The sequence below is a fragment of the Ruditapes philippinarum genome, unplaced genomic scaffold (genome assembly GCF_026571515.1).
Source record: "Ruditapes philippinarum isolate M1 unplaced genomic scaffold, ASM2657151v2 ctg6765_1_1_1_1, whole genome shotgun sequence".
Classification (NCBI taxonomy): Eukaryota; Metazoa; Mollusca; class Bivalvia; order Venerida; family Veneridae; genus Ruditapes; species Ruditapes philippinarum.
In genome coordinates, this window is record NW_026866540.1 from 4889 (window position 1) to 17990 (window position 13102).

General features: G+C 33.7%; 1 protein-coding gene across 1 annotated transcript; it reads left to right on the plus strand.

The window, feature by feature from the left end:
- Nucleotides 1-657: 657 nt before the first annotated feature.
- On the plus strand, nucleotides 658-8111 carry LOC132732805 (uncharacterized protein CXorf38 homolog). Its single transcript, XM_060719313.1, has 3 exons — nucleotides 658-1377; nucleotides 4881-5039; nucleotides 7478-8111. Exons 1-3 carry the CDS (start codon nucleotides 802-804, stop codon nucleotides 7856-7858), a joined length of 1116 nt encoding a protein of 371 aa, XP_060575296.1. The 5' UTR covers nucleotides 658-801; the 3' UTR covers nucleotides 7859-8111.
- The last annotated feature ends 4991 nt before the right edge of the window (nucleotides 8112-13102 follow it).

A 13102-nucleotide genomic window follows, 5' to 3' on the forward strand; every position in this document is an offset into this window, starting at 1 on the left:
AAAAATCAGGCTGGAGATGAAGAACTTTTAAGACTGTATTGAAACTGGTTCTTGAAAATTTTCTAACATTAAAATATCTGGGTAGATTTTGCTTATATTTCTCCAAGTCAGTAAAATCTGTGTCAAAATATTTTCAAAGTGCAAATATTCCTGCTTCCACCCTGACTTTTACCAAAATGAGGACAATGTCAGGGTAGAAAAAACTTGAATTCCCATGTGAGATTTCTTGAAAATTCAGGGTCCATGTCTATTTCACCCTGATTTTGCCAATTCTGGTTCAAAACAGGCCTGAATCGGTCCTGTTTTTCAGAAAAGCCATGCTGATTTTTCGTACAGGTAGTTATATGATAAAAGAAATAAACAAATTGTTCAGTTTTCATAGTTTATTTATCTATAATCCTGATCGATGACACCACTAGTATTTTGTCTTTTTTGGAACACATATGAGCCACGTCACGACAAAACCAACATAGTGCGTTTGCGACCAGCATGGATCCAGACCAGCCTGCGCATCCGTGCAATCTAATTAGGATCCATGCTGTTCGCTATCAGTTTCTCTACTTGTAATATGGTTGGTAAGCGAACAGCATGGATCCTGATCAGACTGCGCGGATGCGCAGGCTGGTCTGGATCCATGCTGGTCGCAAACCCATTATGTTGGTTTTGTCATGGCACGGCTCATATCATATTTACCCAGTATTTTTGACTTTGAATTGCAATCCAAGACCATAATTACTTATTTATATAAAATTTAACATAATCTTTTTGTTTGATTTGTTTAGATATTGATAGAGTATCAGGATGGCACATCAACTTCAGTTAGAGAAGGAAAAATACAGACAGTGGGTAAAGGCTGGTTTAGGACTTGGATATTTAAAGGAGGGACTGGCACCATTCTGTAATGACATAGCTGACCTACAACATAAGGATATTTTACAAAACATTCGGTCTACAAAGTCACTACCATCAACTGTGACATGTGGGGGCTGTCAAGTTGAAACTCTCAAGCCAGACCATAAGCCAGTACCTGGGAATGCTGGAAACAAAGTCTGTCCCCTTGGGCAAGTAAAATGCAGCTGTTGCTTTAAGGGAAAAATTGCTTGTCCGAACAACATATGTGGCGCCATCTATGATTTTATTGTGCAGCATCATGCCTCCACGCCACCTGCACCTAACTGGAAAAACAGCGATGCTCTACAGTGGGTGACAGATCCTTGGAGCATTTGTAAGTGTTTTATAAATGCTCCAGGGTACGAGCAGAAACAATCTGCTGGTGAAACTGATTGTACTGGGTTGTTACATCTAATGATAAATAACCAGTATTTTCATAGCCACATTGGATGTGATGTCACAGTAACAAACAATATTTTTACAAAGGTAAATTATTAATAAAGTGTCTTGTTTATCTTTTATTAGCTGTATTGTAAGGCCAAATAAAAAAAATATGTCTAGTTCAGGAAACATTGGTCCAAACAATTAGGAGGGTAGGGATTTTTTTTTTTTTTGTTTTGTTTTTTTTTGGTTGAAAGAATGTCTTATTTTCTATATAAAGATGTGTTGCTTGCTTAACATACTTAAACACAGATTGTAATCAACCAGTGCAAACATCATTTTGTAATAGACTATCAGCATGTGATATTGTGTTGTTTATTTCTTGTATGTAGTCATTTAACCACGTAGCACCTGTATTCATACTAATTTGCTTTCTATTCTGCTTATTATGTACCCTTTCCCTTTAATAATCACCCGTTGTACTATGCTAACCTGCATCTGACAGGTCTGCCAATTAAAAGATCAAGGGTCACCTCTGTAACAAGTTAAAAATAATGCTGTATTATAAGCTTAGAGCATCTGAGACTTTGAAAAGAGAAAAAGCTTATTCAGGAAAATGGTAATATGTCCCAAATGGAAAACACTGTACAATATAAAAAATGATTGAAAAGATTTGAAATATAATTTAAAAAACATACATCATCAGACCTTACACACCCCCCCTCCCTTAAAAAAGAAAATAATCATTGTATGTTACAAACACATACTGGTAATGGCTCCATCTCAACTAATAGTTAATTTAATTCCTTAATTATAATTTTAGTGTTATTACACACATTTCAACAAAACATATCTTCCTTTTGGTTACGATTTTTTTAATTATAAAAAGCGCCATCGCGAAAATATGTGACAATTGAAAATTTGTCTGTTTCCTGCAGAAACATTCACAATTCTACTTGTTGTTGATTTTGAGCATATAATATTAAATATTTTGTGATTATTTTAAGATTGTTACTCATCAGCTATTTGAACAGGCATCGTAAAACAAAATTTTCACATTTGTAATTTTCGTACCCAAAAATTTTCGTACCGAAAATCAAAAAAAAAAAATTTAGGGTTGGCGGTAAAAAAATAGGGTCGGTCGGGTTCCCTGAACCAGACATATTTTTTATTTTGGCCTAATGTAAATGCTGTATATTCAGCATCCAAAGTAAAATTGAAAATTAAAATCTAAAGATTCACAACAAAAGTATACAAATTTACCAGTCTTCTTCAATGGTTTCAAAGGTACCACCTTTTGTACTTGGTGTGGAGGTTCTGAAAATTGACGATATGTTTAATTTCTGATCAGTTTCAATAAGATTTATTAAGCTTTGTTAAAAGAATTTGAACATCTTGAATGCTGGCATATTTTCCGAAATGATAAATTTCATAATTATTTTTTATACTCACCGAAAAATTTCGGGAGAGCACAAAATCGACGGGTTGTCCGTCCGTCAGTCTGCACTCACAGGACAGTTATTATATGGCTAGAGTGACAATAGGTAACTGTTCTTCCTCTTTGATGTCATTATACCCCCACAAACGAAGTTTAGGGGGGGGGGGGTATATAGGAGTCAGCTTGTCGGCCGGTTGGTCATTCCGTCGGTCCGTCGGTCGGTCCACATCATGGTTTCCAGACGATGACTAGAGTTTGGAGTGAGGTATTGTAATCAAACTTGGTATATAGCAACCTTATGTGGAAACCCCGGTTGGTATTGCATTTGGACCCCCTGGGGCCAAGGTCAAGGTCACCGTTACTAAAAATAGAAAAATGGTTTCCGGACAATAACTAAAGTTAGGAATGAGATATTGTAATCAAACTTAGTATATAGCAAGCTTATTATGAAGACCCCGGTTGGTATTGCATCTGGACCCCCTGGGGGCAAGGTCAAGGTCACCATTACTATAAATAGAAAAATGGTTTCCAGACAATAACTAAAGTTAGGAATGAGATATTGTAATCAAACTTGGTGTACAGCAAGCTTATATGAAGACCCCGGTTGGTATTGCATCTGGAACCCCTGGGGTCAAGGTCAAAGTCAAAGTTGCTGGTGGGGTATTAATCACCTTCAGTGATAGGTCTAGTTCATTCCGTAATGCTTTTATGTTGCTATTTTCTTTTGTGTGGCTAAAAAGGACAATAGAGAGAACAATAGAGTAGCCACATAATTACTTTGAGAATATCCGTCAGTCCGCATGTCAGTCCGAGCAAACATTTGATTAGAGCTTCATTCCGTAGTTAAATAAAGAACAAAAACTCATAAAATTCAAATTAAGAACTATTTTTTTGTTTTTATGAGCTTATTTTGCTTATGGACTTTTGTCCAGGTGGTGTTTATGAGCTGGTTTGCCTCATAAACATCAAAAGTAACAATGTATGTCCGTCCGGACGTACATGCGTCCCAAATTCATGTCCACCCAATAACTTTGTTATTTGAAGTCGGATTTTACAACAATTTCACAGAAATGATCACCATATTGAGACCACGTGTCACACACAACATTTGGGTCGCTACCCTGAAGGACAAGGTCACAGCATGACCTTGCAGCAAAATCGTGTCCGGCCCATAACTTCGTTACTTGAAGTCGAATTTAACGACTATTTCACAGAGATGATCACCATATTGAATCAACGTTTCGCATGTAACATTTGGGTCACTACCTTGAAAGTCAAGGTCACAGCATGTCCTTGCAGCAAAATCGTGTCTGGCGCATAACTTTGTTCTTTGAAGTCAGATTTTAAAACTTTTTCACAGAAATGATCACCATATTAAGATGATGTGTCGTGAGCATCATTTGGGTGGTTACCTTGAAGGTGAATGTCACAGCATGACCTTGCAGGAAAATCCTGTCCAGCCCATAACTTCGTTATTTTAAGTCTGATTTAACAACTATTTAACAGAAATGATCAGCATATTTAGACGACGTGTCATGCGCAACATTTGGGCGCTACCTTGAAGGTGAAGGTCAAGGCATGACCTTGCAGCAAAATCGTGTCCGGCCCATAACTTCGTTATTTGGAGTCGGATTTTAAAACTATTTCACAGAAATGATCACTATATTGAGATAATGTGTCGTGGGCATCATTTGGGTGGTTACCTTGAAGGTGAATGTCACAGCATGACCTTGCAGGAAAATCCTGTCCAGCCCATAACTTCGTTATTTGAAGTCTGATTTTACAAAGTTCTATTTTACAGAAATGATCGCCATATTGAGACAATGTGTCGTGCGCAATATTTGGGTTGTTTTTACACTTTGAACTTTGTCTGTAAAATAACTCTGACACTACAAGAGGTATACCTTTCTGTGTCCAAAACCTATTTGGGGAGCATCACCCGGTTCAACTGACTCTTGTTCCAATAGAAAATTAAGACACAATTATCCCAAATTTGCCATGTGACATTTTTGTAAAATATATGAAAAATGCCTGTATGATTCATGATAGCATCTTATATGTAGGTAAGTACCCAAACAATTTTCTACAAAACAATTTTGATTTGCTAATCACTGTATATTTATCATTTTATGCATATAATAATGTTGAAACTGTGTTTTTTATTCAATAGGTTCGTCACTATAGAAATGCTATCTTTCACTCAAGCAGCATGGAATTAGAAGAAAGTGAGGCAAATACTTACTTAGATGATATGATAGCAGTTTTACAAGATGGTAAAGAGCTATTACACCGATCAGATGCCCAGATAGCAGTGAAGAAACTTCAAGATGTAAGTGTAAATAATGAATTGTGTCAGTTTGAAATCTTTATGGAGTTAACTTATAATGATTTAAGATAACATATCACTTAATTAAGGACAAAGTTTAGGTTAACAGGGTTTGAAGTGGTAAAGTATAGTCAAATTCAAAAAATAATCCCCTTACCTTAATTGATAAAGTCACATAAAAATATATATGTACCTATTAAATGTTAAATTATAAACAAAAGAGATTTTAGTTTGTAAAGAACTTCTGAATTCCAAAAACTTTGAAATGCGAACAATTTTAAGGGTCCCAAAATTCTATATATTTCATACCTCTGAATTTTTGAGGACTTCTGAATTCTGATATTGTGGTAAAGTTTGGATTATAGCAATACAATTTACTTCAAATATCCAGACATTGAAAAGGGGTGTGAATGATTATTATACTTGAGATAATAAAACCTACAAATTGTTTGTATCTCCCATTTAGCTGTGACCATAATTATATATATCTTTATAACCCCTATTAGAATCTAAACATGTTAAGCAAGTCAAATCCTTGATTTAAGTGTGAAATGAAGAAACTGAGATGTATTAAAAGAATACTGGTTGCATTGAAATATATGTAGACAATAACAGAAGAATGAAAAATGGAGACTGATAGCCAAATACCTATCAAACACACACTCTTATAAAGTTTAAGAATGCAACAGAAAAGTGTGAAAATTAACATAAAGAACAATTGAGGTATTTTTAGCTCACCTGTCACTTTGTGACAGGGTGAGCTTTTGTGATCGCTTTTCGTCCGGCGTCCATCCGTCCGTCGTCCGTCCGTCCGTCGTCCGTAAACTTTTACTTTAAACGACATCTCCTCATAAACCGCAGAGCCAATTTCATCCAAACTTCACAGGAATGTTCCTTTGGTGGTCACCTTTGAAAATTGTTCAAAGAATTTAATTCCATGCAGAACTCTGTTTGCCATGGCAACCAAAAGAAAAATCTTTAAATATCTTCTTTTAAACAATCCTAAGAGCTAGAGCTAAGATATTTGGCATGAGACATCTTCTAGTGAGTGTCTACCAAGTTTGTTCAAATAAAAGCCCTGGGGTCAAAATTGGCCCCGCCCCGGGGGGTCATTGATTTTCCCTATTTGCATATAGTAAAAACTTTAAAAAATTTTCTTTTAAAGAACCGTAAGAGCTAGAGCTTAGATATTTGGCATAAAACATCTTCTGATGAATGTTATCCAAGTTTGTTTAAATAAAAGCCCTGGGGTCAAAATTGGCCCCGCCCCAGGGGGTCATTGATTTTCCCTATATGCATATAGTAAAAACTTAAAAAATCTTCTTTTAAAGAACCCAAAGAGCTAGAGCTAAGATATTAACCATGAAACATCTTCTAGTGAGTGTCTACCAAGTTTGTTCAAATTAAAGCCCTGGGGTCAAAATTGACCCCGCCCCGGGGGTCATTGATTTTCCCTATATGCATATAGTAAAAACTTAAAAATCTTCTTTTAAAGAACCATAAGAGCTAGAGCTTAGATATTTGGCATGAAATGTCTTCTAGTGAATGTCTACCAAGTATGTTCAAATAAAAGCCCTGGGGTCAAAATTGATCCCGCCCCAGGGGGTCATAGATTTTCCCTATATGCATATAGTAAAAACTTTAAAAATCTTCTTTTAAAGAACCCAAAGAGCTAGAGCTAAGATATTTAGCATGAAACATCTTCTAATGAGTGTCTACCAAGTTTGTTCAAATAAAAGCCCTGGGGTCAAAATTGGCCCCGCCCCGGGGGGGTCATTGATTTTTCCTATATGCATATAGTAAAAACTTAAAAAATCTTCTTTTAAAGAACTCAAAGAGCTAGAGCTAAGATATTTAGCATGAAACATGTTCTAATGGGTGTCTACCAAGTATGTTCAAATAAAAGCCCTGGGGTCAAAACTGGCCCCGCCCGGGGGGGGGGGGTCATTTATTTTTCCTTATATATTTATAGCAAAAACTTAAAAATCTTCTTTGAAAAAACCCAAATAGCTAGAGTTTAGATATTAAGCATGAAACATCTTTAAGTAAATATCTACAAAGTTTGTTCAAATAAAAGCCTGGGGGTCAAAACTGGCCCTGCCCCAGGGGTGTCATTGTTTTTAACTATATGTGTATAGTAAAAACTTTAAAAATCTTTTATTAAAAACCCAATGAGATAGAACTTAGATGTTTAGCATGAAACATCTTCTTAGAGGTGTCTACCAAGTCTGTTCAAATAAACAAATAAAAGCCCATGGGTAAAAATTGGCCCGGGGGTGGGGGGCCTATATACAGGTGAGCGACCTCAGGGCCATCATGGCCCTCTTGTTTAAATAAAATGATATTGCTTTAAAATATGATATATGTAAGAGTGAATTTTAAAAATCACATAGCTAATGTAGTCTTAAAGAAAATGTAACAAAATTGTTATTTTTCCTCAGCTGAAGAAGAAGGACTACATTATTACAACTGAAGGTTTTGAAGATATTCTGGGGCAAATCAAGGAAGAAATGTCAAAAGTTTTGAAATCAACGGAAAATGCTGCTACTAAAGACGAATATGAGGACCTGAAAAATAAACTCTCAGAGGGAAAAGTTGAGACTGAAAAACTTGAAAACAAACTTGCAGATCTAAAGAAACAGATTTCTGAAGAAAAGAAAGGACAACTAGAGGCTGAGAAAGAACATGCAGATTTAAAAAAGAAATTTACTATTCTTGAGACAATAATGGAAGAGCAAAAAGAGGTAAAATGTTTTAGCTATTGTTTGTTTCCACTTAAGATACCAGTTCACGTATTGCATTCAGCAATGGTTTTAAGATAACTAATGTTTGTATAAACCAGTATTATTTGCTTGTCAAGGCACACAATGAGGTTAGCAAGCTTTGTTTTTTCATGATGCATATTGTCATCCACTTTTTATCTCACGTGAACACAAAGTACTCAAGGTTGATCTTTTGTGATCACTCTGCGTCCGGCATGCATCCTTCAAAAAATGGCGTTTAACTCTTAACATCTTTTATACCAATTGGCTGATATTTTAAATCTAAGCAGTAATATTTCTAGCATGAAGCCCTTTAAAAATGATGCAAAGAATTCCATTCAATGCTAAATTTTGGTTGCCATTGCAACCAAACAAAAAACCTAAAAAAAACCTTTAAATCAGAAGCGCTAGAGCATATATATTTTGCATGAAACTTATTCCAGTGGGTCACCACCATGTTTGCTCAAATAAAAACCATGAGGTAAAAATTTGCCCTGCCCAAGGGGGTAAATGAAATGAAATAAATGAAGTTTTTCTTATCTGTAAATAGGAAAAATAAATCTTCTGTTATAGTACAGAAGCTTAGATATTGGGCTTATAACATTGGCACATGGACCTCTACAAAAAATGTTCAAATTTTAGCCCCAGTATCGCCCTAGGGTTACATCGATTGACCTTATAATTTATAGTAAAATAATTTAAAAAAAAAATATTCCCTGAATCTACAAGAGATAAAGCTAAGTTTCCATAGCAATCAGCGACTTCATAACAGCCTTTGACTTTTCATAGCAAACTGTAAAATTTCAAAGCAACCAGCAAACATTAACTTTGCATGGCAACGAGTGAATCTACCATTTAATTTTATATCAGGAACTAACTTCCACTTATTTTATGGAACTGTTGCTTCCCCCATACCCTTTCACTGCCATAGCTACAGCTTATGCCGTCCCTGTTATTTTCTGCGTATTTGCCATATGGACGGCTTTAGCCGTTTCTATAATAATAATAGTATTAATAATAAATTGATAATAATAATAATAATAATAGATATAAAGAAAATTATACCATTGATAATAATTATTATTATACTCACAGATTTGGAAACATATATAATTATTATAATACTAATAACTAATAATAATAATTATATTAATTAATAATATAGTAATTTCTTAGAAAACATTCTGGCAAATAGGTGATCAATAAAACAATAACCCTCTGGCAGCGAAAGGGTTAAGGGCTCCACATAAGATGTGTATTTTATGCCAATTTTTACCCAAACTTCACATGAATGTTCCTTAAGTGGTCATCTTTAAAATTTGTTCAAGAATTTAATTCCATGCAGAACTATGCATGGGTGTCTACCAAGTTTGTTCAAATAAAAGCCCATGGGTTAAAATTGGCCCCATCATGGGGGGGGGGGGGTTCATTGATTTTCCTTTTATTTGTGTAAAGTAAATGAGCCAATATCAGATTTCGCCTGTAATCTTGTCCTTTTCAATTTTTCACAAAATGCATGATCATTTTATAAAAAATAAATTTGCATGCTTGTAAGTACATAAAATATTGTAAACTAAGACATTTACAGGATAAGATATTAAACATATTTTTTCTGGTATTTTCATAATCCTTAAAATACATGTTTTTGTTAACTAATGCAAAATATTACCTTTTATAAAATATATTTATACAGTAAAAGCCTCAAGTTTAGTATTTCAATTTGCAAAATGAAAGTTATAATTTTGTCCCCAACTTTTTTGAAAAAAATGTCCTTCAAGTAACAGGACTATAAGTAGATTATTTTAGTTTAAGTAAATTGTTGCAGTGTGCTCTTCAAAAGAAGGTAATAGGTGTAATACATGGCTACAGCAACGAAACATATGGAAATTTTAAATACGATTTAGAAAATTGGAAGATATTGATTAAAGGTTGGAACCATGATTTCGAACAGTGTCCTTTAAGTAACGAGATTCTAATTATTTAACTTATTAGAAAGATTCCCTTTTGTATTGCTGCTATTAGCAAATATGTTTCAGTCATGAATTAAATGATCAAAATTGTCTCCCTTATCTTATCTGTAAAGGCTGTAAAATAACCTGAATAAGTCCTTGCAGTAACTGTCCTTACAATAATGTTACTGCAAGTACAAAATCTGTTACTGAAAGTACAAAATACAACACAATTCTTCTTTAACATATAATTATGGATAAAGATACGATATACATTTTCTTGTTGGCATAATCTATTTATTATTAATATATTTATTCTATTATTAGACATTTATGCCATTTAAAACTTCTGCTTTATTTTATTTTGTTATTTGAAGGACAAACTGTGTTATTGAAAGGACGTTTTAATTCAAACTCAATGTACTATACTAACATATCTACATTCAAACTTGGAGAAAATTTCTTTTTTGTTTCAGTAGGTTATTTTTTGCTTTTACAGTACATTGCTATTGTTAAAGTTGAGGAAAATCATCTGAATAATCTTGCACCTTTTACAGTTTTAGAATCCTCAACATTAAGTTACTGTAAGGACAATATACATATTGTGGTAATTGAAATGCATGTCATTTCACAAAATAACTGAAGCGATTTTAGAAATAAAAGTAATGAAGGCAGTACCAGTATATAGATGGAAAGTTCTTGGTACTTATCTCTACAGAGACTTATTTTTTGCATAGAATTACAGTTTACTTTACAAAATAGAAATCAAACCTAACTTATATCATTCACAAGCAAGCTTTTAAGGCATTTTTACAAAAGAAAATTGTTGTCTTCAAAACTACTAAAATTAGTCATTAAAAGTAGTCCCTTTAAAACTAAGAACATGACTGTTTGTTTACTTTCCACGCCTCTATTTTGCTTTGTTTGCTTAAAATGTTGCACCAAAACTCTTAGGTTCAGTTGGCAAATTTCAAGCTTCAATGGTTGAAAAAGACCCCAGGTTATTTCAGGCACAGAAGGGCCACTGACAATTTGTAAGGTAAATGAATGGCTTTGTCACAAGAATTACAGTCATTCAGGATTAAAATTATGCATTCAAGGACTTTTGCATTTAATTTTAATTATTTAACTTAGAAAACTCCTGAATAAAGATATAGCATGTAATATCAATCTTCAAACTTCTGATGGTATTCTCTTTGAACTTGTTTATAAAATTGACTGGGACGAGTTTAGACTGAATTATGCGAACTCACAAGACTGCTTGGTTACCTTAATGACTTGTAACTCTTCCCCGTTTTAAATTCGTGTCTGTACAAATGAAATGTTTATATTTTATACAAATAGTAGTAATGGTCTTAAATTCAAATGATTATTGTTTGTAAATAAATAACACCTTATCATTTCTTTATTTTTTGTCACTTCAGTAACACACATATGTCCGTCCTGTAACTTTAAAAGAGTTCTTCCCTTACTTTGTTATTCAAATTCAAGATCTATTCAATAATAATTCAAAGCTTATTTTCATTGCTGCATGTTGTTAACATTTAATTGTTAGTTCAATGATAAAAAATAAACGCAAATTTACAGTAATAAGTCCTTTAAGTAACATTCATTAGTCCTTGCAGTAACAAGCATGTCCTTGGTGTAACACAGATTGTTTTCTAGTTCTGCAATATAGCAACATGGTAAAAATTTTTTTTTGCATTCAAATTGATGAAACTTACTCTGTTCATAAAAATAGAACAAGAAAAAATGATATTCTTACGTGCGTGCGAAACATACTGACATTGTTTTACTCAATTTTCTGTTTTGTTTACGGTTGAAGACTAAAAAATGTCTTTTGTAGTGCTAATATATACATCTATAAAAAAAAACATTTAAGATTTAAACTGAAATTTATATAAAGTTGTGTTGCTTGTTTTGCTTTGTTGTTTAGATATTATTATTTTATTAAAAATGTAAAAAACGTTATCGTTACTGCAAAGACAAACAATGGTCAATATTGACTTCTGACAATCATAAACGATGTAAAATAGACGAGTTTATGTTGCACTTTGTAAAACTAGCTTTCAAATTCATATACTTACTAGATGAGATAAAACTTTGCAGCTAAATAAGGTATTCATATTTGAATAAAATCAGAACCCTAATTTGGGCGAAATTTGATATAAGCTCAAATACTTAAAAGAGATACAGTTTAGATACTTATCATGAAACACCATCGAGTGAGTGTCTACCAAGTTTGTTCAAATAAAAACCCTGGGTTAAAAATTGGACCCGCCTGGGGGGGGGGGGTTCATTGTTTTATGCCCCCGAAAGGAGTCATATTAAAATCGCACAACCTGTCTGACCGTCCGTCCGTCTATGCGTCCTTCATGTGGGTCGCACTTCACTCGTGATCAGACTGTAACTTTGTCATACATTGAGGGATTTTGAAATAAGTTGGCAAAAATGTCTACTACATCAATATGTTGTTTCGCGTCCAAGAAACACGTCCCTACCTCAAAGGTCAAGGTCACACTATCATTTTGAAGTTTCACATTTAATTTATCACAATTAGAATTAATAGGTACATATAATAGTGTCCGGGCTGTAAGTTTGTCATGCATTGAAGGATTTAAGAATAACTTGACATAAATGTCTACAACATAGAGACGATTTGTTGAGTCAAATGATGCTTATCGGCAGCATTTGTCACTTGGGTGACAGCTCTTGTTCCCTATATATGTGAAGTAAAAACTTAAAATCTTCTTTTAAAAAAACTAAAGAGCTTATTGAGAGCATGAAACATCTTCTTATGGATGTCTACCATGTTTGATGTTTGTTAAAATAAAAGCCCTTGGGGTTTACATTGACCCCCAGGGGGGGGGGGTATATACAGGTGAGTGACTTCATGGCCATCATGACCCTCTTGTTACACATGCACTATTTCAGATCCAAATATGAACTTTGTGATATCAGTTTAAGATTTTGTTTTATATCTGCTTTCATTTGTATAAAAAATTATTGTTCCCTTTCAGGTGAAGTCCCCCAAAACCAAAATTAGTAAAATTTTAAAAAGGACTAATGCCCTAAAATTCAAAATAAAAAAATCCCTAGAGGATTCCTGATTTCCCAAAGAAATGATTTTTAAAAAAGGGAAATTTGATTTTTTTTTATGGGAATATTCACTAGAAAAGATTGGGAAAACAACGACTAAAATCCAAAAATTCTGTTTAAAAAAAAACATTTTTTGGGGAAAATTAAACCCAATTAAATAATTAGATTATTATTCTGTTGTGGAGATAAAAACTCAAAAGGGAAAAAATTTCCCCCCCAACAAAACATTTTTAAAATTTAAAAGGGTAAAACAGGG

Excerpts from the sequence above, each read along its gene's own strand:
- LOC132732805 (XM_060719313.1), top strand. The coding sequence starts at position 802 with ATGGCACATCAACTTCAGTTAGAGAAGGAAAAATACAGACAGTGGGTA. Across the intron at positions 1,378-4,880 it reads CAAACAATATTTTTACAAAG|GTTCGTCACTATAGAAATGC; the intron begins GTAAATTATTAA and ends TTTATTCAATAG. Across the intron at positions 5,040-7,477 it reads CAGTGAAGAAACTTCAAGAT|CTGAAGAAGAAGGACTACAT; the intron begins GTAAGTGTAAAT and ends ATTTTTCCTCAG.